Source organism: Chionomys nivalis, chromosome 3, assembly GCF_950005125.1.
Source record: "Chionomys nivalis chromosome 3, mChiNiv1.1, whole genome shotgun sequence".
NCBI lineage: Eukaryota > Metazoa > Chordata > Mammalia > Rodentia > Cricetidae > Chionomys > Chionomys nivalis.
Genome location: NC_080088.1, coordinates 91147067 through 91172319, shown reverse-complemented (window position 1 = coordinate 91172319; position 25253 = coordinate 91147067). Strand labels below are relative to the sequence as shown.

Genomic DNA, 25253 nt, shown 5'->3' with positions numbered 1-25253 from the left:
ACTTCCTAAGTACAATTTTGCTACTGTTATGAATTGTAATGTAAAGATCTGGTATGTAGGATACCTGATATGTGACCCTGGGGGTTGTAACCCACAGGTTGAGAACCACTACTCTAGAACCTTCCACCGCAGCCCAAAGGGCCTCTCTTCAGAAGCCATGCCTCCACCAAAATTCAACTTGGAGAGCCAGAGAGTTTATTGGGTCTCTTTACAGTACACAGTGGTAAAGGTTTGCTTATAAACGTCATGCAGGTGACCCCCAAATAGTTGCATCACCACCAAGCAATGACCTCGTGGAGTCTCCCTTTCAGCTAGCCTTCCACTTCCTGTCTAATCTAGTATCTACCTCCCAGCACGCCTTGGAGCTAGCTAACTGGGGGGCAGAAGAGCACAATACTGGGATCCCAGGTGAGGGTCCTATTCTCCATCTACTAAGGAGTGTCAGCAGCTCCATCCCCATCACCGTAGATTCAGCTAATACCGTATTATTCTGCTCAATTAGTTACTATGGTTACCAGTCCACGATAATATCTACTCTAAAATAGCAGTGATATTATTATGTTGTGCCCAGATGCCCTCACAGCCAGACCCAGAGGTCTGAGGAACTAGGCCTGGAGGCCTGAGAAACACCTGGCGCTCAAGGCTCAGGGCTGTGAGGCTTTGGGCAAACCCTTTCCCTCTCTCTGCTATGGCACTGACTTGGGAGGCCTGTGTGGTGCAGTTAGCACTACGCCCAGACATGCGGATGGCTTTTCTCGTCATCAGCGAGGCTCCCAGGAGCTGCGCTGGTGTGATGTAGATGCTCAACAAATGTGAATGCGTGCCATTGCCACGTTGGCGGCACCTTTTATTACAAGATCTAAAGCAGACCATTTCAGGGATCCAGGAGTCGAACTCAGAGCGCTTAAATCTAACAGAGGAAGGAGGTCAGCACAGGGCTCACACCGTGCGCCAGTCCCCTCCAGGTATCACCTTCTCTGTTCCCAGCTTCAAGCTGCCAGTCAGGCTATGTGAGCCTTTCATTGCTATAACAAAATACCCCCAGAAAAATAATTTTAGAAAGGAAGGTTAATTTTGGCTCACAGGGTCCTGTGTGTTCAAAGTAAGACTGTGGTGGCTGGGACTGCAGAGGTAGGGAGGAGCCTTGTTTATGGGGTCCAGTCACTCCTGCAGAAGGTTTAATCTTCACAGCAGGGACATGCTAACTGTAGGAGGTGGGGCAGCCTCATCTCTGTAGGACAAAGATAATCTTCAAGCATACAGGTACATCATCTAATGGTCATATAGCCCAGGCTGGCCTCAAACTCCAGATCCTCCCGCTTCTGCATCTTCCATGCTGGGACTACAGGTGTATGCCATTACGCCCGTCTTCACAGGGTGCAGGAGACCAAGCCCACCCAGTCCTCATTCATGCTAGGTAAACACTAGACCCACCGAGCCACAGCCGCAACACGTTTGGGAAGACACTGTCTCTGTCTTTCCGGAAGCTAACATCTTGCCCCTCCTTGCAGGTGTGCATGGATTACCACTGAGTTCTCCCCAGATGCTGACTGCCCTCCCATTGGCCAGACACCTGGGCGGGGCTTCACTGGCACATCCCTTGTTACCTCCATAACTCTGCCAGTGGATGCTCTCACTGGGTCCTTTGGGGAAGGATGTGCTTGAACTCAGAGTAGTGATTTAACCTCAATGTCCATGGCACTGGGGGGAACCAGGATCCAAACGATGGGTGTGGGAGGGTCCTCCAGAGATTGGCAACTGTAGCCTGCTCCCCAGAGATTAGTAGTGATCTCAAGAACTGATGGCATAGGCTTTGCTCAGGGACCCTTGGCCCTCACCTTCTTCCCCTGGTCATGCACTCCTTAGGAATGCCCAACGCTATTTGTGTGTGTGGTTGCATACATACTTGTGTGTGCATGTTCACAGGTGTACTTGTTTGTGTGAGTACAAATGTGCAAGTGGGTATCTGTATGCATGTGCAGTGTATACACATGTGCATGGGTTTGGAGGCTAAAGTGCAGCCTCAGGGGTCCCTTGAGACACTCTCTACCTTGTTCCTGCAGACAGGGTTTCTCAGTGGCCTCACACTTGCTGATTTGGCTAAGCTGACCGGCCAGCGAGCCACAGGGATCCACCTGCCCCCATTTCCCCAGATTATACACGCCACCCCTCTGGGATTCTGTTCACATGGGTTCTGGGGATCCAACTCTGGTCCTCGTGCTTGTAACCAGAATCACTTTACCAGCTGAGCTCTCTCTCCAACCCATGAACCCTTTGGGGGCAAAGGATGGGTAAGGGAGGTTTGCTGTGGCCCTTACAGGACTTGAGTCAGGTCCACATGAAAACATATACATAGACACCCTTCTGTGGGTGGGCCAGCATGGCCTGGTCATGCCTGCTTGTTGCCTGGGGCACAGGACCACCATTCCCCATCCATCCCCCAGCCACTTAGGTGTGGAGAACTTTGACTTCTGGCCAAGTTCTAGTAGACTTAGGGAGCCTGAGCCATTTCCAGCGGCAGTGTATCCATAGAAGGCCTTTGAAACTGGCCAGGGAGCCCAGCTCTTTCTCAGGGCTGCAGAAATCAAGCTTCCAGCTGGTGTGCAAACTCCCAGCCAGGAGCCCTGATTGAGCCAGATCGAAGTGCCTCTCACATCCCTGTCACTGCGGGACCCACGATCGATGGCTGCTTTATTACACGCCACACATTTTAATCAGAATCAATAGTCGTCATGATAAACAATTAAACAATTATTTCTCCCTCTATGGAACCCTCTGTTGAAATCAATGGGGGACAGAAACACAGTGTCAGGCACATGGTACCCATTCAAGGCCAAGGCTGGTTCCAAGCACCCTTCATTCTAACCCCTCAGAATCCCCGCCTGCTCTCGCCTCCCACTTCCTGGGAGATCTCAGCAGATTCCTCTCATGTGATAGACTCAGGTTAACTATAAAGAAAAAGAAATTAGGTTTTAAAGATGAGTTCAGCCCCCAAATCAGACAGCGTTCAAAGGAGGCTTGAGTCGTTTAGAAGGTCGCCGCCAGAGACGTCAGCTGTCATTCAGACATACTTGCCCTCCCCGGTAGGGGCTGGGGCCTCTGGAGACACCCATTTCTGCCTGGTTCTGCTATGTGAGCAAGCCCTGCTGCCCAGTCAGACCTGATCTGGTGCATTCAAAGTGAGCTGTAGGACAACCTCCTCTCCCAAACCTAGGACTTGCTTGCTTGTCTCTCTTTGTGTGCACGACAGGGGAAGCACACGTGTACATGTGTTCACGTGTGGGATTGCATGTGTGGGTGCATAAAGAAATCAGAGGTCCTGCCGGGTGGTAGTGATTCACGCCTTTAATCCCAGTACTTGGGAGGCAGAGGCAGGTGGATCTCTGTGAGTTTGAGGCCAGCCAGCTACATAGAGAAACCCTATCTTGAGAAACCAAGAGGAAATAAAATAGCAAAAATAAAAGAAATCAGAGGTCCAGTCTTAGGTGTCGGCTTCCTTCCTCAGGTGCCAATCTACTCTGTTTCTTAAGACAGAGTGTCTCAATGGGACCTGGAACTCTCCCATTAGGTGAGGCTGGCCAGCCAGTAAGCCCCAGCTCTCTGCCTGTCTCTGCCCTCCTCCCTAGCACCAGAATTAAAAGCATCACCACCATGCACAGATTTTTATGTGGGATCTTGAGTCCTCAGCTTGTATGGCAAATACGTTACCTATCAGGCTAGACCAAATCCCTGGCCTCAGGAATTTCTTTCACTGTACCTGTCCCACACAGCGGCTCTCGTGGGCAGACATCATGGAGCAGCAAGGAATGGTCCCTCATGAATCCCCGCTTTTATTCTCTTCTGGTTGCAGAAAGGCCTGCGCCCCCCAGAGAGCTCCTGGTGCCCCAGGCGGAAGTGACAGCACGTAGCCTCCGTCTCCAGTGGGTCCCTGGCAGCGACGGGGCCTCCCCCATCCGGTACTTCACTGTGCAGGTGCGAGAGCTGCCTGGTGGAGAGTGGCAGACCTACTCCTCATCCATCAGCCACGAGGCCACAGCCTGTGCCGTCGAAAGGTAGTGTGGGGTGGGGATAGCTTTCAGTTTTCATCTTTCTGAACCTGAGATCTTGGTCACTGTCTCCCTACTGTAACAAAATGTCTGCTGGAAACAGCCTAAGAGAGGAAGGGTTTACTTTGGCTCACGGTTTGAGGGTGCACAGTCCATCATGGCGGTGACAGCATGGAGCAGGAGTTTGAAGCATCTAGTCATACTGCATCCGGCCAGGAAGCTCTTCACACCCTTCCTCATTCCAGGCCCTACCCCCTGGAATGGTACCACCCACACTCAGGGTGGATTTTAGACCTCAATTAACCTAATCTTGATTAACCATCCCCTTAGATTGACTCAGGGTGATTTCAGAGTCTGTCAGTTGGCAGTCGGTGCTAACCATCACACTGGGCTACCTCACTTGACATGATAACTGTTTCCTTGTGGCCTTTCTTACATACTCAGTACTGATGTGTGTCACATGCCTCTCCTCCATCTCCCTGCCCCACCCCACTTGTACCCTTCTCCCCCACCCATGTCCCACTTCCTCTTCCTATCATGTGTGTTCTGTTACCCTCCCATCTGTTCACCCCAAAGTTTCCTTCTAGCCTCTCATGGACCCCTTCATGGGCCTCTTCCCATACTCACTCGTCCACACTTTACATGTGTGTAAAAGTTAGGAGCTAAGATTGAGCATAACAGAGAACATGTTGAAATATTAATGGAAAAAATTAATTAATAAAACACAATAAAGGTATTGGAGGGAAAGGGCTCCTATTTCCTCAAAGACTCTGAGAGTTCCCACCATGGCCCCATCCAGCTCACATAACAGGAGTATGTATGGCCAAGGAGATGCCCCCACTGAGATCCAGCCCCCATCTCTGTTGACACTTCCACTCCAGGGACCCAAAATCTTTAGGGCCCTTCCAGAAGTGCTACACCAAGGCCCGAGGACTTGGGAGACAATAAGAATGGGGCTGAACCCACGCTGTACCCCAGCACCCATAAAAGTTGGTGCTGGGAAAGAGGCAATAAGAAGGGGGTGGGTCCTGGGGGTTAAGGCCAGAGAGACACCCTTTCTCTTTGAGGTTAAATAGCCCCGCCCCTTTGTCTTGCCCCTTGAAAGATAGACAGCACAGTCAGGTTCTCTGTAGTCACTGAGTAGCCACTGACATTGTGCTTGGTAAGGAGAAGCCCCTGTTCAAACAGGTGATTTCATGTGGCCCAGAGGAGGCCTATCAGTTTCCTAACCAGCAAGAACCAGAATGGAAGCTGACTTCAGTGTCCTGAGAAACTGCTTCACCTGTTGCCATGGTGCCATCCCTAATAATCCCAGCAGCAAGCCAACGTCTACTTTCCGTCTGCCTCATGACATCTAGTGAAGAGACCAAGCTTGGCTGTGGAGAGCCAGAGGCCGTGGCCATCTGCTCAAGTGACCGTGGTCCAGAGCACAGCATGAGGGTGGGGTGCGAGCGGCTGGCATCGGGAGCACCTGTGTAGTGGCCGAGGCTGTGGGACTGTTGGTGGGGACTTGCTCATGGAAAGACGGTGATACATCTGCAGTGGGTGCTTCAGAAGGAAGCTGACCAGTAAGTCTCCTCAGAAGGTGCAGGGCATCTTGGGGAAAGGGCCTCGAGGTTAGAGGAAGGGCAGTAGAGGGAAATAGCGTGGTATATGGAGATCTGGACATGATGGAGCCTGCGGGGGAGGGAAAGACTTCTTGTAAGTCTGAAGATGAGCTTAAGAAAGATGAGGGGTGTGTGTCTGTGTGTCTGTCTGTCTGTGGGGAGACAGAATACAGCCTGCTGAGGGCTGACTGGGGTGAGTGCCAAAGAGACTCTTCAGAGAGCAGCCTTCACCGGAGGCTGGTAGGAAGTTTCATGTCACAGGGTTTGGTCCATCGAGACATATGTGACAGAGAGTGTGGAAGATCCAGACATTGGTTAGGGTCCTAGATGTGGCACACAGCACAGAAAGATTTTAATGCTCTGGACCATAGAAAGCCTCAGAGCACTGAGGTCAAACGACCTCGGGGTGTGGGTTCTAACCTTTTCAAAGTGGTCACACATATGAGGGGTGGGCCTGGGTTCTAACAGAGGAGCTCCAGGTTCTCCCAGACTCAAACTCAGGGCTAGTCTTGGAAAGATGATTCAGACAGGATGGGGTAGTGGGTGGGGGGGTACCAGAGGAGGGGGGTTAATTAGAGCAAGCAAGGAAGCAGGAATATGCTCGCAGGGCCGAGTCCTCTCATGGCATCTGTATTTCTATTTTCCCCATCTTTGTGACTCCTCCAGGCTGAGCAGTTCCAGGAAGGAGGCAGGCTTCTTGTGGAAGCCTGTTTTACCCAGAATTCAGTCTGTTATATGTAAATGTATACGATCCAGGAGTAGTAGGGTGGTGGCGGCTGCGGTGCACACTTTTAATTCCAGCACTCAGGGGGCAGAAGCAGGTGGATCTCTGTGAGTTCAAGGTCACCTGGTCTACAGAGCTAGTTCCTGGACAGCAAGGACTGTAACATAGAGAAATCTTGTCTCCATTTTTTTTTGGGGGGAGGGGGGCATGTTGGTCAGTCTCTCCAGGAGTTAAGAGTCGACTCTGTCAGTCACTACCCTGACAGAATAGCCTCTCAGAGAAACAGAACACTTAAAAGAAAGGAGGTGACACAGGGACTTTAGGAAGGGACAGAGATCAGGGACCACAGGAGGGCTGTGTACTGGAGTTCGGGCTCCCCTCTTCCATGGAACACCCACTTTTTTAGGCAAAGTGCATCCAATCGTAAAGCAATGTGTTCAAAGGAGAAGGGATGATCACACAAAAAGCAGTTAACCAACAAGTTTGCTGGTCCTTGAGTCATGTGAATCTTCAGCTCTTCCTCTGTAGGAGCATAGCAGTGCTGACGTGCCAATCCAGGTGCTTTTGACTGGGGTATCACTCATGGGCGCCATAGTCTTCATTCTTCATGATACAAGTAATAAAGTGTGTGTGTGTGTGTGTGTGTGTGGTGTTGTCCTTGTGCGTGCTGGATAAATGCCTTGCAATCTATTAAGCAGCCCCTAACTGGAGGATTCTAGAAAAGTACTCTAGCCCTGAACCACACCCAAGCTCCTCGCTGGGGCATTTTATGCAGGTGCTCTACCACTGAGTCATACCCCAGTCCCTCACTGGGGGATTCTAGGGAGGGGCTCTACCACTGAGCCACACCCCAGCCCCTCACTGGGGATTCTAGGCAAGCACTGTGCCACTGAGCTACACCCAGCCTCCTTTTTACTTTTTAAGACAGAATCCCACAGGTGGTCCAGGCCGCCCTTCAACTTAAGTTACTCTGTAGCCCCGTGTTCTAGTTTGGTTTCTGTTGCAGGAATAAAATACTGGCCAGACCAGACTTGTAGAAAGGGAAGGGTTTGCCTTAGCTTACAGGTTATATATAGCCTATCACCAAGGAATGTCAAGGCTGGAGCTCAAGGAAGAAACTAGGAGGCAGAAACTATGGAGGAACAGTGCTTACTGGCTTGCTTCTCTGAGATTACCTAGCTACCTTTCTTCAGGCCTACCTGCCCAGGAAAGATACCAGCTACAGTGGACTGGGCCTTCCCGAAATCAAGTAGCAACTAGGAAAATGTCCTATAATGTAACTAGAGGTTTATTTCCTGCCTGCCAGCTCCCGAATAACCACTCTGAGGCTTAATATTTAATATAAATGTTTGGCTGATGGCTCAGGCTTATCACTACCTAGCTCTTACATTTAAATTAACCTGTTTCTATTCATCTATGTATCTCCACATGGCCTGTGGCTCACAGGTGGTGCTCTGGCATGTTTCTCCTTGGACAGCTGCTGGCGAATTTCAGACTCCACCCTTTTCCTGCATCTTTGCTTGAATTTTCCACCTGACTCTGTCCTGCCTTGTCATAGGCCAAAGCAGTTTTATTTATCAACCAATGAAAGCAATACATATTTACATCATACAAAAAGACATCCCACATCACTATAACATGTTCACAGGCCAATATGATGAAGACAAATCCTTGGTTTAGGCTCTCTCACTCCGGGTATGTTTAGATTTGACAATAACTATTCTATGCAGACAAGCCTTGAAATTTGATCCTTCTTCATCAGCATCTTGAGTAGATCCCAAATGTATAATATTAGACCTAGCTGAATATTTAAAAGGTAGTTTCAGTGACTTATGGCTAACTAGGTAAAAGCAGCAATGGGTAGTGCTTAGAATGTTCAGGATCCACGTAACTTACATTCTAATGAAAACAAACCGATAAATATGCAGATCTACTTATAGTTCTGAAACCCAGAATTTAGCCCTGAGGGAGGGACACCGAACTGCTGTGTCTTGCCCGCACCCACAACTCTTTCCAAAGTACTTTAGCAGTGAAGGTAAAACTTGCATGCAGTGAGCATCCACAGTGAGCATCCGAAGGACTAGCACACGCTGCATGGTGTGAACCTGGCTCCTGAGCTGGCAGAGCAGTGGGCATAATAGAGTTTTTGAAAGGCCCCTGTGCTGCAAAGTTGCCTCATCTCCTGAATGCTGGACGCTTAGAAGTGAGAGCTGAAGTAACAGTGTTAGCTCAAAACCGTGCCTTAAGCCTGTGCAGTGTCTGAGTTTGGAAGGTGAGGTGTACGGAATGTGCAGAGGGTCAACAGAAACTGCCCAGAGAGGCAGGGAAAGAACCTTCCAGAAGAGCAAAGAGAGAGTAGCGTTTATGCATTGTCTGCTGTGTGCCAAGATCGTTAGATCCCTGATGGTGATTCAGTGTTCACAAATGATCTCAGGGACTCTGATCTCCATTTTTACAGGTGCACAAAGTGAGATCATAAAAACCAAACGACTCAGCCCTAGCTGGTAATGACGGAACTAAATTTCACTTCTGCTTGACCAGCTCCACGGCAGAGGCTTAGGCTGTCGGGGAAGAGTAGAGACGGAGTGGGGGGATTCGATGGACAGGACTTTCTTTATCAGGGAGTCCTTGAGATTGGCCTCGATGCCGGATGGACACTGGCAGGATAGAGGTATGGGTTGGGATGGGCAGAGGTATGGGTTGGGATTGAGGTGGGAGCAGCTATGGTCAGAGGCAAGATCTGTAGGAGTGGGCGGGGCCAGAGGCATTTGCACATAGGATGCTAACGAGTTACTTAGAGCCAGGGTTAGCCCCCCCTGACACCCTGTTTTTCACCTGCCGTCTACTGCCAGGTGTCCTCGGTGAATGAATCCCAGGAGATCCTGGTCTGCTGCAGGCTCCTGTTTCCCACCCTCCTTCACACTCAGCCTCTTTCGTCTCTGAGCTGGTCTGGTCTGCCCAGCCACAGGCCACACATTACCTACAGCACACTGCTCGCTGTGTTGAACAGGGCTCCCAAGGCAGGCAGGGCAATGGAGAAAGTGTCCTCCGGGAGCAGAGTCCTCGTAGGCCCCTTAAGGGACACTAAGTGCTTACTCTGTGTGCTGGCTGCTGAATGTGGTCTCAGCTCACTCCAGTCTACATGTAGGGCTTGTTTCTGGTTTTATTTCAAATTCTACTTTAAAATGTTTTGCATTATTCTTGAGAATTTTGTGCATATATATGAGCATATATGATCATGTCTATACTTCCAATTCCCTCAAAATCCCCCATAACACATCCCCACAACATGTGTGTGTGGGGGGGGGGAGAAAGAGAGAGAGAGAGAGAGAGAGAGAGAGAGAGAGAGAGAGCTCCCACTAAGTCCATTTGGAGCTATCCACATGTGCATTGATATGGGGCCATCCACTGGAGCATGGGAATCCCACCAGTGGCCACATTCTCAAAAAAACCAATCCTCTCCAGGGACTTCAATAACCCTCTTCTGGCTTTTGAGACACCTGCATACATGTGGTGTGTGTGTGTGTGTGTGTGTGTGTGTGTGTGTGTGTGTGTGTGTGTATAAAATAAATCTTTGAGCTGAAGAGATGGCTCCGTGGTTAAGAGCGCTCACTGCCCTTGCAGAAGACCCAGGTTCAGTTCCCAGCACCCATATCAGGTGGTTCTCAACTTCCTGTAATTCTAGTTCTTGGCAATCTGACATCTTCTTCTGGTTTCCATGACATCTGCATGCACATGGTACATATAAGTATGCACAGGCACACACACACATACCAAATAAATAAACAAACAAACCAACAAACAAATATTCATTCCCACTCCAGCCCCCAGCAACTATCTCCTGTAGCTCCACAGTAAAGTGTGGGTGAAGCCTGGAGATCATTGACCCCGTGCGGATGATCCCAGATATTATGCGTTCATGAGTGTGACAGCCACGTCATGCCCAGGAGGCATCATTTCATGGTGCTCTTAAGTGCTTCTTGCTTCCTCTTTTGCGGTGTTCCCTGAGCCCTCGGGAAGGTGCTTGATGTGGATGCCCAGTGTAGGGCTGAACACTCAGTCTGCTACTTTCAGTACTTGACCAGTTATTCCTCTGCCCCATATTGCTGCTGCTGCCCACTGCCAAAACAAAGCTTCTCTGGCCAAGGTGGAGAGGAGCCCAAGCCTGTGGGTATGAACACAAATATTTAGGAGACACTTTGAGAGCATGACCAGTTAGGAAAATAACAATAATGATAATAATAACAACAACAATATATCCCAGGGCCTATGACCTCCTCAGCGACATGCTTTTGAACAGGATTATATTATCAGATGTTAACTCCCCCTTTGGAGCAGACCTCCAATCCAGCCAGAGAGGGGTGAGTCGCCCATTACAGTTGTGTCACTACTACACAGTTGGAATACGGTGCCTCGCAGGTCAGTACTGCAGCATGTGGTAGGTGCCCTCTTCTGCCTCCCCAAGAGGATTTGGAACAGCAGTGTCACCATGATGTATTTGTTTCCTCAGCAGAGTGTTACTGACCATCTCCAGGTGCCTAGCGCAGCTCTCCATGCCAGAGCAGCAGGACCCCCTCAGACCACCCTGGCCTCCTCTTTAGAGAAATAGAGTGAGTGTGTGGCTGTGAAAACAAAAGACCAAGGATGTGACTCAGTCGGGTAGAGCACTTGCCTACATGCACAAGGCCCTGGGTTCCAACCCCAGCACTGCACAGGGCCTGATGTGGTGATACATGCCTGCCATCCAGTTCTTAGAGATGGAGACAGGAGGATCAGGAATTCGAAGTCACCTTCAGGAACATAGCAAATTCGAAAGGAAGGAGAGAGAGAGAGAAAGAGAGAGAGAGAGGAAGGAACAGGACAACAGAGATCTAGGACAGTTATGTGATGTGCACTCACTTTAGCTGCTGAAGATAATACCTAAGAAGTAAGAATGCTAACAGCTGTGCATGTGAGGGGTGTGCACACATGTGTATGTAGATACAGTCACACGTAGGTTAGATGAGGATGACGTGTGTCCTGCTCCGTCACTCTATCTTATTCCACTGAGACAAGGTCTCTTACTGAACCTGGAGCTAGTCTGGCAGGCAGTAACCCCTCCCCCACCCCTGGCGATCATCCTGTCTCTAGCCTCTCCTTCTCCAAGCACAGGCACAGCCATAACCCACGTGGTAATCGGGATTTGAACTCAGGTCCTCTCCGTGCTTGCACAGCAAGCGCTCTTACCTGCTGAGCCACCTTTCCCACCCCATTTCAGTGGTTTTCAGTGAGTGCTTACTGAGCCGCTCCTGAGGGCCTCATCTGCTTTGATTCTCAGGACAACGTCTTGATGTCCGACTATTAGAGCCCCAGACAAGGATGTGTCTGCAAAGTGGCTCTTCCAAGCATGTCTAGGGCTGAAGAACTGGAAAGTATACTTCAGAGCCCACATTTTTAGGGACCCCATGCTGCCCACCACACCAGGCAGGAAAAGCAGGCAGTTAACTCAAAGGTGGGCTGCTCAGCATCTGAGACTGGGAAGTGACAGGGGACAATAGGCGTTTATCCCTGAGACTAGACACAGTAGCTTCTGGAAAGCCGGGAACAGGTAGACGTGGTTTATTTGAGCTAAACAAAAGCTGTCCCCAGAAACCGCAGCAAAGATCATTCTAGGCAGTGGGCCTTCAAGGGGCTTCTCAGTTAAGCCAAGTTAAACCAACCAAGACCAGATTCTCTTGGTTGCTGCTGGCGAGGCCAGGCCTGTAGGGGCCTAGAGATTGGCAAGGCCAGATTATTCCCAGGACTTTGAGTGGAGCATCCCTCAGGTTTTGGAGAAATGCTGTAATCCAATGTGTCCAGAGGCATAGGAGCACAAAAGTAGCTGATCGTCATGGCATCTCTGCAGAAGTACAGCTCTCTCCTCAAAGGATAAGAGAATTTATTCTGGAGTCAACACACGTGACAGTAGCCCAGAAACACAGACCCAGGCTGCCCCATGTTCCAACATGGTAACAAGTCCGTGGAATTTGTACAATAACAACAAAGAAAGCCCTAAATTGGGGTGATTTAGATTACCCTGGTGGAAACCACAGGGAATCCCTGTGACAACTTCAGATGCTGGCTGGGGACATTCCTAGCCTTCCGCTTGGTGGAAGCCAGAGGTCTGCTTGTACCTTCTGAACGGATTTGTCTAAAAGTCACATGGAAGTTAAGTCGGACACAGAGGTGGGCATATATGACTGTCTAGAGTGCTAATGGGAGCCAAACATAACTCACTCCCAGTGTGCAACCTTCTGCAGATTCTGACTAGTCAAGCAGCCTTGTAGAATTACCTTTTCTTTACTTTTCTTCTTTCTTTTTCTTTCTTTCTTTCTTTCTTTCTTTCTTTCTTTCTTTCTTTCTTTCTTCCTTTCTTTCTTTTCTTCCTTTCTTTCTTTCTTCCTCCCCGTCCCCCCACACCCACCCCCCTTCCTGGGTCCATGGCAGTTTCTGAAACTGATTCTGGGTTTTCTGAAGAACAGAGCCCATCTTGGAAGCCAGAGTTTCCCTGCTGACCCATTTCCTGCCTGTGAAGTGGTGCGCTGATGATCCCGCCTGGGAACTTGTCCCTAAAGCAAGCTGGACAGGCCCAGCACCTGGAAGGGGGAAGGATCCTGTGATCATGCCTGGCTTGAGTGGGGCAGAGACATTGGTGAATCCAAAGAGGTTGGCCAGCCAGAATAGAGCCCTGACAGGGAGAAGCGAGGGACAGCTTCACTCTGGGTATGTTAGAGTTAGAAGGTAGATCTTTTCAGTTCTTCCCCTAGAGCCCAATCCAGCTCTGCCCCTCCATCCTTGGCCTAGGCAAGCAGTAATTTACTGTGTAGCATCTTATTAAAGAGAGTCCTTGGAACAAGACTTTCTCACTGATGGGTCCCTCCATGAAACCGTTTCAACCCTGAGCATCATGGCAGGCTAGGAGACCCTGAAAGGCCCTGGTAGCTATATCTAGGGAATGGTTCCATCCTTCCTGGTGGCAGGGTAACCCAACTTCTGTTTCTGGGGCAGGAGAGACATCTGACACCCCAGTCCCACAATTTCCTAATTATAACACAGACAAGACTGTAGTCACTGATTTCTGTATTCCATTATAGGCTGAGACCTTTCACCTCCTACAAGCTACGCCTGAAGGCCACCAATGACATCGGGGACAGTGACTTCAGTGTAGAAACAGAAGCCGTGACCACACTGCAAGATGGTGAGCAAAAGCCAGCCCAATACAACCCCACCCCACAGCTCTGCAGAGGCCGGAGGGTACCTTCCTCCCAGAAAGAGGCCCTGCTCCAGTCTTGAGCAGAGAGGGGAGGTCACCAGGGAGGGTGACAAGCAGCAGAAGCCCATTAGTAACTGACAGCCTGGGGTGTTCCTACACACCCCGTGGTCATAAATCAAGGTCCCCCGGAGAGTTTCCAGATGGAATGGAACTCCTTTCGATTGGCTTCCAAAACCCTCCTCCATTAGAAATTGAATAATTAATGGGGGTCGTTAAAAATAAATGTCGTTGGGGAAGCTGGGTCCAAGCAGTTTCAGATCCGCCCCCGACCCCCACCCCAAGCATCAGGTGGTTTCTTCACCGGCTTCTGACCTCGGAGGCACTGGGCCTGAAGATACCCCATCCTGGGTATGGGAGGAAGTGCAGCGAACCCGGGAGACAGCTCCAGCAGACACATGCATAGACTGACAAGTGGGATGGGAGAAGATGGATACCGGGGAAACTCCCAGCTCAGCCTCAGAACAGGGCACTTAGTTCAGCCACCAGGGCTTTGCGATAGTTCCCAGAAAACCCTGTCTCTTCCATTTAACGCTCCAGTGAGGTGGTTTCCAAATGGACCAGGTCCCTGCTGCCTCGCCCTGTGACCCCACATCATGTGACTCCCCCCCCTCCACACACACATGCTTTTCTGAGCCCAGAAGTTTAACTTCTACCACACAGAGTTCAGGGCACCTCGAGGACTAGCCCAGGGGTGGAGGTGAACCATTTCCAGCTTCCTAGCCATACTCAGACATTGATGCAAAAACAAAATAAAACAAACAAACAAAAACAAAACAAAGAACAGGTCTCCCCCAACGGGAATGGGAGACACTTTACTTAGGAGTCAAATGTGAGTGATCATGGCCCAGTGAAACAGAGATTCGGGTCACCCCAAATACTGCCATGTTCCAACACGTTAGCAATTCCACAGTGTTTACAGTGGCAGAAATAAGAATATTTTAAATCAGGAACAATTTTGAAGACATTGGTGAGAATAATGGGTAGGCAAGTTAGTCATCTCTGCTTTAGACTTCAGACTTGTCCAGTGATATGTTTTAGTCTTGGGTGGGTGAAGCTAGGGGTCTGTTTGTACATTCCAAAAAGACCTAAGTCCTGAGGGTATTAGACTGAACACAACAGTAGGCAATAAGTGGCTATTTAGGGGCTAAGATAGCCCAAGACAGTTCAGCTCTTGACCTTCAATGTTCCAGCTCTCCAGGGCTGCAGTTCTAATGGGCTGTTAGTCAGCCTTGAAGAATGGTTAATGTAAATGCAGCACACCCCCCACCACATCAGGAACTTAAGGTACCACAGAGAATGGGCTACAAACCCAGCATCCCCGTTGTGGTTGTGCAACCGGGTCTCATAAAGGAGGACTAGGCCTCTAAGCTCCCCAGAATCCCTGGAGAAACCACAGGGCCCTCATCCTGAGAGGTGTTGAGATCCAGATGCCGCAGAGCTCAGGGAAGAAGCTATGAGGTCATCCAGGTAGCTAGGTGGCCTAACGTGCCTGGTAGGAGGCTTGGGAGACCACTCAAAAGCAAAACCCTTCCTTTCACTGCTACGGATAAGTGGAGGGAGAATGTCATCAATGGTCTCACTTAAAAGTGAGGGCTTACTACAGGCAGGAGACATGAGTCAGTGGATAGTGTGCTGGCCGCTCAAGCCTGAGGACCTGAGTTCAAATCCCCAGTGCCCATGTAAAATACCCAGCCATACTTGTAACCCCAGCTGGGGGTTTGAGGAAGGATCCCAGGGGTTAGCTAGCCAGCCAGTCTGGCCAAAGTGGGGAATCTTGATATTCACAAAAGCCCCTCGAAACCAAGGTAGAGAACAGCAGAAAGATATCCAGCTCTAACTTCCAGCCTCCACTTGTCCCCCCAAGGACCAGCATGGAGACATAAACATATACACACATGCATGGAACCTCTGTACACAAACGGACAAAAGGTGGCGTGGAACAAGGGTAGAAAGTCAGCACCAAATGAAAACTAAAGAAAAAAGAACCACTCATTTTTATCTTGCGTCAGACACAATGGAGAGAATATTTGCAATGGTGCGCTAATTCTTAGAAGAAAGGGCCAGACACCCAGCAAGCTGCTGTCATTGTCGGGTTATCTCTGACAAACAGGGAGCACGGGATCCTGACAGGCTCCTGAGACCTCAGGGAATAGGCCCTTTCTGAAAAGCTATTCAAGGAACTCTCTGGGCTCCCCAGGCCCCTTCTCAACCCTTTGATATTCAAATGAGCTTTTGAGGCCTCTATCTCATCATCTCCCTTGTCTGAGACCTGCAATTTCCCTTTGTGGTTGGATTTGCATTGTGTTTGTGGCCCTTTGTCTCCCTCTGTGAGGTGGAGATTGACTGGCAAGACCTGCCCTACCTTAGCTGGAGAGAGGGGGCCTTTGATGACTGATTAACATTTCTCCCTTACTATGCTAGAGATGGAACCCCAGGCCTTGCAGGTGCTCACCCCAGCCCCTCACTGGGGGATTCTAGACAGGTGCTCTACCACCAAACCACACCCCAGCCCCTCACTGGGGGATTCTAGTCAGGTGCTCTACCACTGAGCCATGCCCCAAGTCTCTCACTGAGCTCTACCACTGAGCATACCCCCAGCCATTGGGTTTTTTTTTTTTTTTTTTTACATAGAGCTTTAGTAGTGGCCCAGGCTGTTCTTGAGTTTGTAATAATCTCCCTACCTGTGCCTTCCAAGTCCCCAGAATCCAAACATGATTCCACATTTTTTCTTTTCTTTCCTTTTCTTCCTTCCTTCCTTCCTTCCTTCCTTCCTTCCTTCCTTCATTTCTTTCTTTTTTTAGTGGCAGTTGTATGCACTTCAAGGTTTTGTATGTATGTGGGCTTAGCACCCAGACAGCTGGAACAACCACTGTCTTGGGAAAGATAGGTTTTTTTTTGTTGTTATTTGGGTTTTTTTTAAGTGCATTTGTGTTTTGCCTGCATTGCATGTATGTCTGTGTGAAGGTGCCAGATCCCCTGGAACTGGAGTTTCAGACAGTTGTGAGCTGCCTTGTGGGTGCTAGGAATTGAACTCGGGTACTCTGGAAGAACAGTCAGTGCTCTTAACTTCTGAGCCATCTCTCCAGACCCCGCATTTTCTTATTAGGCTGATATTTATCGACTGCACAGGGTTCTTGGGCTGGATAGAGGTCCACGTTGACCATAGACTACTAGAAGGTTTTCTGCTAGAGTTGTGGTTCTCAACCTTCCTAAGACTGCGACCCTTTAGGACAGCTCCTCGTGTCGTGGTGACCCCCCCCCACCATGAAGTTATTTTCACTCCTGCTTCATAAGTGTAATTTTGCTGTTATGAATTGTTATGTAAATACCTGTGTTTTCCAATAGTCTTAGGCTGCCCCTGTGAGTGACTTGATTGACCCACAATGGAGTCATGCATGACCCACAGGTTGAGAACCCCCAGTCTAGAGAGTGACACTGGGGTCTACCTGTGTGACTGAGGATAGAGGGCCTGAATAATCAGAGGAGACTCAGACAGGGGCAAACCTAGGATGAAAAGTAGACAGAGCCTGGTATACATGTCCAGTCCTGTCCCCTCCAGAAGCACTTAGTGGGCAGGCTCTTGTTTGGCACACAGCCTCAGCCAAGGAGACACAGAGAGGTCAGTTTAGTACATAAGAGAACCTGGAGAGTGCAGAAAAATCTCCAGCACCTGATCTATGGCAAGGGTTCTTCATTGGTCCCAAAGCAGGCTTGTCCATGACAGGGGTCGTACCAGCCTTGTCCTTCCAGAGACCAACACAAAGTCACCACAGCTTCCTGGCTTTGCATGCTGGGTGGCCAGCAGCAACCTCATCTCTACCAACAGTCATTCAGTGTCTCAAGCTAAGAGCACTGTGACGTCACTGTGACCACCTGGCCTGCTCATGGCGAACCACTAACACCTAGGTTCTCAGAAAATGCTATCTGACCCCTTTCCCAAAGACTTGGAAGCCCAGGAAGGGTCTTGAGCGGGAGCTCACAGAGTGCTGTGGGTGGCCAGAGAGGACCCATAGAAGGGAGGAAAGGCTCCTTACACTGAAGGGTGACTGGTGCCCAAAAGAACCATTCTAACTACTTCCTCCTATCTGCTGCCCTGCAGTTCCGGGAGAGCCTCCAGGATCTGTCTCAGCCACACCGCACACCACATCCTCGGTTCTGATCCAGTGGCAGGTAAGAACCAGGGGGATCTCACTTATTTCTGAAGCACGCCTTTGTTCCATGGTTTGGTCAACCAGGACAACTATACAGAGCCTGCATGCAAGTCACACCCATGCCAAGCGTGTGACTGTACCTGAGAAAGCAGCCGGGCTGAGTTAGACAGAGACCAGGGCTGGAACTCATCCAGACCCAGCCCAGAGGAAACTGTGCTCAGGTCTCCAGGGCTGATGCCTGCCCTCAGACCAATGGGCTCACAGAGCACAGGAATGAGCAAAGGGGCGGAGCTTCTGGCCAGTGAGGGAGCCTGTCCTGCTAAAGAGTGCCTGGTCCTAAGGCCTTGAGAAGGGCAGATAATGGGCTGTGTGCAGAGCCACTGGAAGGCCTGGTTAACCCAAGTTCGGCCACTGTGAGCTGGGGATGGAGACGGTAGACCAGGCGGCCTGAGACTCTTCCTTGGGGTTGATGGTGTTGTCAAGGGGAATGGCAGGTGCCAGCGTAAATGCAGAGATAAAAGCACCTCAGTGACACTGGGTTCGTCAGACTGACTTTCAGCGTGTGGCAAAATAACCTAGGGGGAAGGCAGGGAAACAACATAAGAGAGGGAGGACTTATTGAAATATCTCAGTTTCAATGAATTGCAGGTCATCGTGAAACTCATCCTAAATATTAATTTATGTGACAGGGGAGTGGGTACCTACTGGGCGGCAGGCGCTTACCTCTGAAAGTGGAAAGCCAGGGCCAGGACTCGGCTCTCAGAGGCACCCGCAGGTGCCTGGGCAATGAATGAGCAAGACCCGCTGGGCTGGATGGCATGGGAGCTGTGTGGCCCCCACCTTGGCTCAAGCATCATAGACAATTCAGAGCCAACGCCTAGGAGTGCTGGAGCCTGGGGCCCGCACTAAGAAGAAAAAGACAGACAGGACCAGGTAGCCGGAGGAGCCACCTTGCACCCAAAGTGCCTGAACCACCCAGCTGGTGTCGTGGCCCGTGGCTCCTGGGGAGTTCTGATCCCTCAGTGCACTGTGTTGTCTCTTGGTACCTAAGTGTTGGCTTGTATCTTGCCTTAGTTCCTTTCCTCCTTGCTGAGACAAAATATCTGGCAAGATGCAAGTTAAGGGGGTTGGAGAGTGTATTTAGGCTCACAGTTTGAGAGTCCAACCCTCATGGTGGGGGAGGCGTGGCAGCAGGCACCTGATGGTCACATGACATCCCCAATCAGGAAGCAGAGAGGGATGGATACTGGGGCTCAGCTTGCTGTGTCCTTGTTGTCCAGTCTGGGACCCCAGCCCATGGGATGACACCCATCGGGACCATCGGGACCTCACTTAACCTAATCTAGAAATTTCCTCATAGACATGTCTAGAGGTCTGTTTCCTACATGATTTTAGATCCTGTCAGGTCGACAGCCAGGGGCTCTCTGATGTTGACACCAAAGCACCAGAGTAGGTTTGGCCTAATGGAAGTTGACACTGTCACCTACGGGAGGGACAGAGAAGAGCCCTTCAGCCGCAAAGGTGTCTGCTGAGAGTATGACATCGTCCCTCACTGTCAGAGTCACCATCCAGCGACAGGTGCCTTTCAAGGTGACAAAAAGATATTTCCGAATGCTTTCTGATGACACTGGCAGTTCAGTGCTGTGCCCTCAGCTTTCTCTGGCTTCACCAGAGTGTAGGGGACAGGACAGAACAAGAAGGGGTCAGTCCAGGATCCCATCTGCCCTACGAGTCAAGGAGCTATCCACAACAAATAACAAAGGACCTTGACCTTGGCATGCCAGAGGTCCAGCTCTTTCCTCAAACAAGCAGGTATCATGGATGCTTGATCTCTGACCTCACACATCCTTATTCCCTCGGGACCCTGCTTCAGCCCTGACTTCCTTTCGAGGCTGTGCTGGGAAGCCAGAAACATTTCAAGCAGAAATTCAAAGTCCTGGATGCTGTGTCTCTCACCCTGCACAAACACACAGGGAAGGGGAGGGAGGACTGGTCTTTTTGTTGGATGGGAGCATAGCTCCACACAGACGTAGCTCCACACAGATGTAGCTCCACACAGACCCTGCAGCAGCCCTTAAGTAAGATCCTTTAATCTTTTAGGGACCTTGACTCACATAAAGCCAGATCCTTGTTTTTAATGCAGAAAAGAATTTCAGGACGAGTCAGTGTGAAGCAGAGTTAAAATCTATTAAAAGTAGAAAGAAAAGGGCCAGGCTGAAAGGAAGATGTGCCTGAGTAAGAACAGCTTCCCGGAGGAGAGCCCCGCCTCAGAGTCTTCACTGTGACTCCATTTTGGAAGCTTCTGGAATTTCATTACTTAGTGAGTTTGTAAGGAGCCCTCCTCTTCCCTCTTTGATGACTGAGACCATGAGGGGGTCCGGAGATGCCCTGGTTGAGTTGTATAAGCTGGTAGAGTGAAAACAGCCACTGAAGCTGTGCAAGCGGCTTAGGGCCTGGTGTTTGTTTGTTTTGTTTTGTTTTTGTTTTTTCTTTTACTGACAGTGGGGCTTCTGGAGAGATCCCTAGAAAACTGAGGTTCCACCTGAGAGGGGAGAAGGGCCTTTGGTAGATATATCTAAATTGATTCTCAGCTAGTGAGAGGGTTCAACCAGACTCTGGGGTGAGGGACTTCTTTCTCTCCTCACGCCCATAATTTTCCCTGCCTTTCTGTACTGCCTCCACCCCTACTGCGCCAGATTCTACTAGAAAATTAGTGTCTTATTTGTAGATGTGGCAGCTGGCCTGCCAATAATGAGGTGCACATCTTTTCCATACAGGCAGCGCATGCTCCAGGCGGGGAGCATCCCATCCCCTCTGAATAAAGTGGCTGTGTCCTAGAGATTCTGCCAGTCCCAGTTCATAACAGCACAGGTGTCAAGTCTCTTCCATGGCTGCCGGACAGCCTGTGAAGTGGCATGGAGCCGCACCAAAGGAACTTGGCATATGTGCCCATCAGCTGTGCCCTCCAGGGCCCAACAGAACAAATGAATTTCAAAAAGCCCAGAGCGAGAGGTGGCCAGTCCAGTGTATTGTAGAAATAAATGCCTGTCAACCAGCGGGCAATTGAAACACAATTAAAATTATGCGTAATTTAGGAAATCAGAGACGGGAACGAAGAAAGAAGAGCTGCATTTGAATACAGGTTCTCGTTCCCCAGGAAGCAGCTCACCTATAACTTTTGTGTTTTTAGCAATGTGCTGAAAAATAATGTCTTTAAAGGCTATGGGCCCTCATCAAGGCCTTTCTGGGCCTCTTAGGGGACAATCAGACTTCACCTCTAGTAGGGTCCACTGCCCATGTCCAGGATTTTGATGTGTGTCCCAGGGTGGAGCTTCCGAACCAATGACAGCATTGACTGTCCCCGTGATCCGTTCAGTGCACTTACCCTACACATGCCCCTTCAAGTGCCCTGACACCCCAAGGAGGTTGTTCTGGTTATTTTGCTCCTTGCTGTGACAAAACACCTCCTGGCTCAAAGTTTCAGGGTATGATTGATCGCGGTGGGAACGGCACGACCGCAGGGTCTTGGCTACTCGGTCACACGCATGCACCGTCAGAAAGCAGAGAGAGGGGAATGCGGGGCTCACCGCATAGACAGTCCGGGACCCCAGCCATGGAAGAGTTCCGCCCACATTTATGGTGGCGCTAATCACCTCAGCACAGTCTAGAAACGTCCTCACACATGCCCAAGATACCGGCAAACAAAAGACCTGCTCACCTCTTGTATAAGCTAAGGGACTCTTCCTTCTGTGGGTCTAATGGTGGCCAAGACAAAGGCCATGCGACCTCAGGCAGGGGGGCAGCTGGGAACCCAGGGTTTGTTTTTCTCGCTCAAAGGGGTCATGTGCTGGACTGACAGACGAACACGGGAAAGCAGTCGAGAGAGACTTTTAGCCTCTGCCTGAGGGACAAATGAACACACTTGACAGGGTGGCGAGGTCTTCCCCAGAGGACGAGGCAGAGAGAAGCTCCAGCCTAGGCAAAGACTCTAAAGCTGCTGGCTGTCATGGTGTGAATATGGCATGTCCCCCCAAAGTCTAACAGGTGGGATGCTTAGTTCTAGACATGAATAACCAGCTAAGGGACTTCCGGGAGATAGCTGGATAAGGGACCTAATTAATCTATTGATGGACCTGGAACTGGAAGAGCCTGGGACGTGGTGGAGCCGTGGAGGGAGAAGTCTAAGAAGCAGTTAACTGGGGACATGCTGTGTGTGTGTGTGTGTGTGTGTGTGTGTGTGTGTGTGTGTGTGCGCGTGCGCGCGCGCGCGTGCGTGCGCCTGTGGGTGCACTTGGAGAGGCCAGAGGTAGACACTGGGTACCCTCTTCTATTGCTCTCCATGTTATTTATTTATTTAGAGACAGTCTCTCACAGAACTTGGCACTTACGGCTATTGTAGCTACAGTAGTCAGCCAGCAAGCCCCGGGGATTCTCCTGATTCCATCCGCCCCGCTGAAGTGCCGGGGTGCAGGTGCACACAGCCACAGCTAGATTTTACATCAGTGCTGAGGATCTGAACGCAGGTCCCCATGCTCATACAGCAAACATTCTTACCTCCAGAGCATCTCCCCCACCTGGGGCAGGCACTTGAAGGGTGGTCTGCCTCTTTCGAAGGGTCTCTTTCTGCCACTGGCCTCACCACAGGCCCAGAAACCCGTGGGCCAAAGCCTCTGAACCCATACACCGAAGCAGCCCTCTCTTCCTTCCAAGTTGTTCTCATGGGTGTCTATCACAGCAGCTGAATGTCTGACACACACACATCCTGTGTTTAATGCTGTGTTTGTAATGAAGGTGACCTAGGACCCTGTGTGTCCCTAAGTCACTGGAACTTAGTCCCAGAGAGAGCCTCTGCACCACTCTCTAAAATATGGGGGTCACAGAGATGTAAGCCTAGATCCCAGGAGAACTCAGCTGTCCCTCTGGATTCAGATTTGAATCCTAGTTTTTACCTCATGGTCTCATGAGAGCTCAGGCAAGTGCTTTGCTTCCCTGAATCCTAGGTCTCTGTGGTAGCATGGGGTGAGCTTGGCTCTGTAGCCTACCTACCTCTCACATGAGCAGAGAGGGAGTCCCTAGTAGAGGCCAGCAGCTATGTGACCCAGCCCAGTCCTGTCAGGCAGCTGGGAGGGGGAATGCTTTCTTTTCTCACTGTTATCCGACCAAAGCTACCCGTGTTGGGCTCGCAGTGCCTCATGGTGGGGAAGCCTCAGCATCCAGAGCCTGAAGTAGCCTGTCCCGTTTCTCAGACAGTCAGCGGGCAGAGATGATGAATGTCTCTTGCCCCGCTTATGTAACCCAGGCTCCCAGTCAGGGGGTGGTGCCGTCCACTGTGGACGGGTCTTCTCACCTCTGTTGACCTAATCAGGATAGTCCCCACAGACACACCCAGAAGTCCATGTCCCAGGCGAGTCTCTATCTCCTCAAGCTGACAGTTGAGATCACCACAGAGGCTAATGGTAGAGCCCTATTCCTCCCAACACAGGTCTCTCCCTCCACTCAGTTCTGTCAACCCCACAAAGCACTGTCCTTCCGGGTCTTTCCCAGGGCACCGTTCTCCTCCTGGGCAATGGGTGATGACTCTCTGGTGCACCACAACTGTGTGTCACCTGCATTTGAACAGGGACTTTTGGAAAGCCATCCTAGACTCTGAGTCTGCCAAAGTTAGGAAGAGCTTCCAGGTCCCTCTGAGCTTCTGCCCACACAGATGGCCAGTGCAGGGTGGAATGACGTGTAGAAGGAGCCCCCCTGTTCTCTAGCATGCTCAACTCACTTGTATGAGCATCGACTGAGCATCTGCAGCACCCAAGGCCTGTTGTGGGTGCTGTAGGGCTGTGGAACGGAGCACAGGGCAGGCAGAGCCTTGTGATCAGGGACATGCGCTGGACCAAGAACTTCAGGCTTAGGACTGGGAGGTATAAATAGACATTTCCTGTCCTGACTGCCCCAGTCCTAAATAACTGACTTTGAGGCTAAATATAAATCATAAGCGCTTGACAGATAGCTCAGGCTTATTGGTAACTTGCCCTTACATTTTAAGTTAACCCATATTCCTTATTTATGCTCTGCCACATGGTGGTACCTTTACTAACATGGCACGTTCATCTCCTGCTCCTCTGCGTCTGCCTGATAACTCCCTGACTTCACCCTTCTTCAGCCCTTCATTCTGTTTGGCTTTCCTGCCTAACTATATCCTGTCCAGCCATTGACCAGTCAGCTTGGTTATTCAGCCAATCACAGCAACATAACTTTCACACAGTGTAAAGGAATATTCCACGGCAGGAAGGACCAAGCCTGGTGCCAGACTTCTGCCAACGGGGCTTCAAGGCATAGCCTGGGGGTGGAAGCATATAAGGAGGCTACAGTGTCAGGATTTAAATCCAGAACCTGAATTGCCCATTGTTTTTGGATCTGGGGGAACAACTTGGGAAGACTTCCAAGGCTGTTCCCTTGACCTCCACCGTGATGCCAAACTGCAGGAGTACAGAACAAACTAAACCCAATGCAGTGCTCCACAGAAGCTGTCCGTGAGTCCCTGCAGAACCACCAAGCCCTGGATGAGTGTGAAGCTCCCACCCTGCAGGAGCTGCCCACGGGCAGGCCTGGACTGGCCTTTGGAGAATCTGCCATCTCTGCTTATGTCAGCCACTTTCCTGAACTATAGCAAAACATCCGAGAGAATTAATGTAGAAAGGAAAAGGTTGTCCATTCCGCTCACAGTTTGGCAGGTTGGAGCCTCTGTTGAGAAGTGCATACTGGAACAGAGTAACCACCTCACAGCCAGGAAGCAAAGAGAAACGGACGAGCATGGGGTCCCACAGTCCCCTTCAAGGGCCCAATGCTCCCACGCCCTGACTTCCTCCTGCTAGGCCCTGCTTCTTAACAGTTTCAGCTGGGGACTCTCCTAGGCAGCATTAACAGCCTGGAGTCACGTGAAAAGAGTCTTAATTGAGTAATGTCTTTATCAGGTCGGTCTGTGGGCATGTCTGTGAGGACTATCTTGATGGTTAATTGATGTAAGAGGGTCCAGTCAGCTTGGGCAGGCAGCTTGTGTAAGAAAGACTAACACAAGCCAGACAGCGAGGCAGCAAACAGCCTTCCTCCTCCATTTCTGCTCCAAGCCCCTGCTTAAGTTCCTGCCCTGACTTCCCCTCACAGATGGACTATGACCTGGAAGTATAAAATCCTCTCTTCCACTGGATTGCTTTAGGTCAGAGTATTGTGTCACACCAACAGGAAGGAAACTGGGAAGGGGTGGAGGCCTGAAGCACACAACTCTCCCTTGGGGCCACCCATTCAGACCACAGCAGTTGCCCGCTGGGACAGCACACAATTCGACTCTGAGATACTCTGGGACTTCCGAGGCCACCTGGCAAATATGGCCCCAGGTTAATGCTGGCTGGTGGAGGGGCTTGGCCTCTGCCCTTTCCCTCCTCT

The 25253-nt window shown here is 50.4% G+C and overlaps 1 protein-coding gene across 1 annotated transcript in view; it reads left to right on the top strand.

The window, feature by feature from the left end:
• Nucleotides 1-25253, top strand: part of Sdk1 (sidekick cell adhesion molecule 1) — a 975668-nt gene that overhangs the window by 884588 nt on the left and 65827 nt on the right. The window contains exons 30-32 of the mRNA XM_057765703.1: nt 3851-4052; nt 13490-13593; nt 17768-17838. Of these exons, the coding sequence (XP_057621686.1) occupies nt 3851-4052; nt 13490-13593; nt 17768-17838 (377 nt within the window). The remainder of the gene's footprint in view (nt 1-3850; nt 4053-13489; nt 13594-17767; nt 17839-25253) is intronic.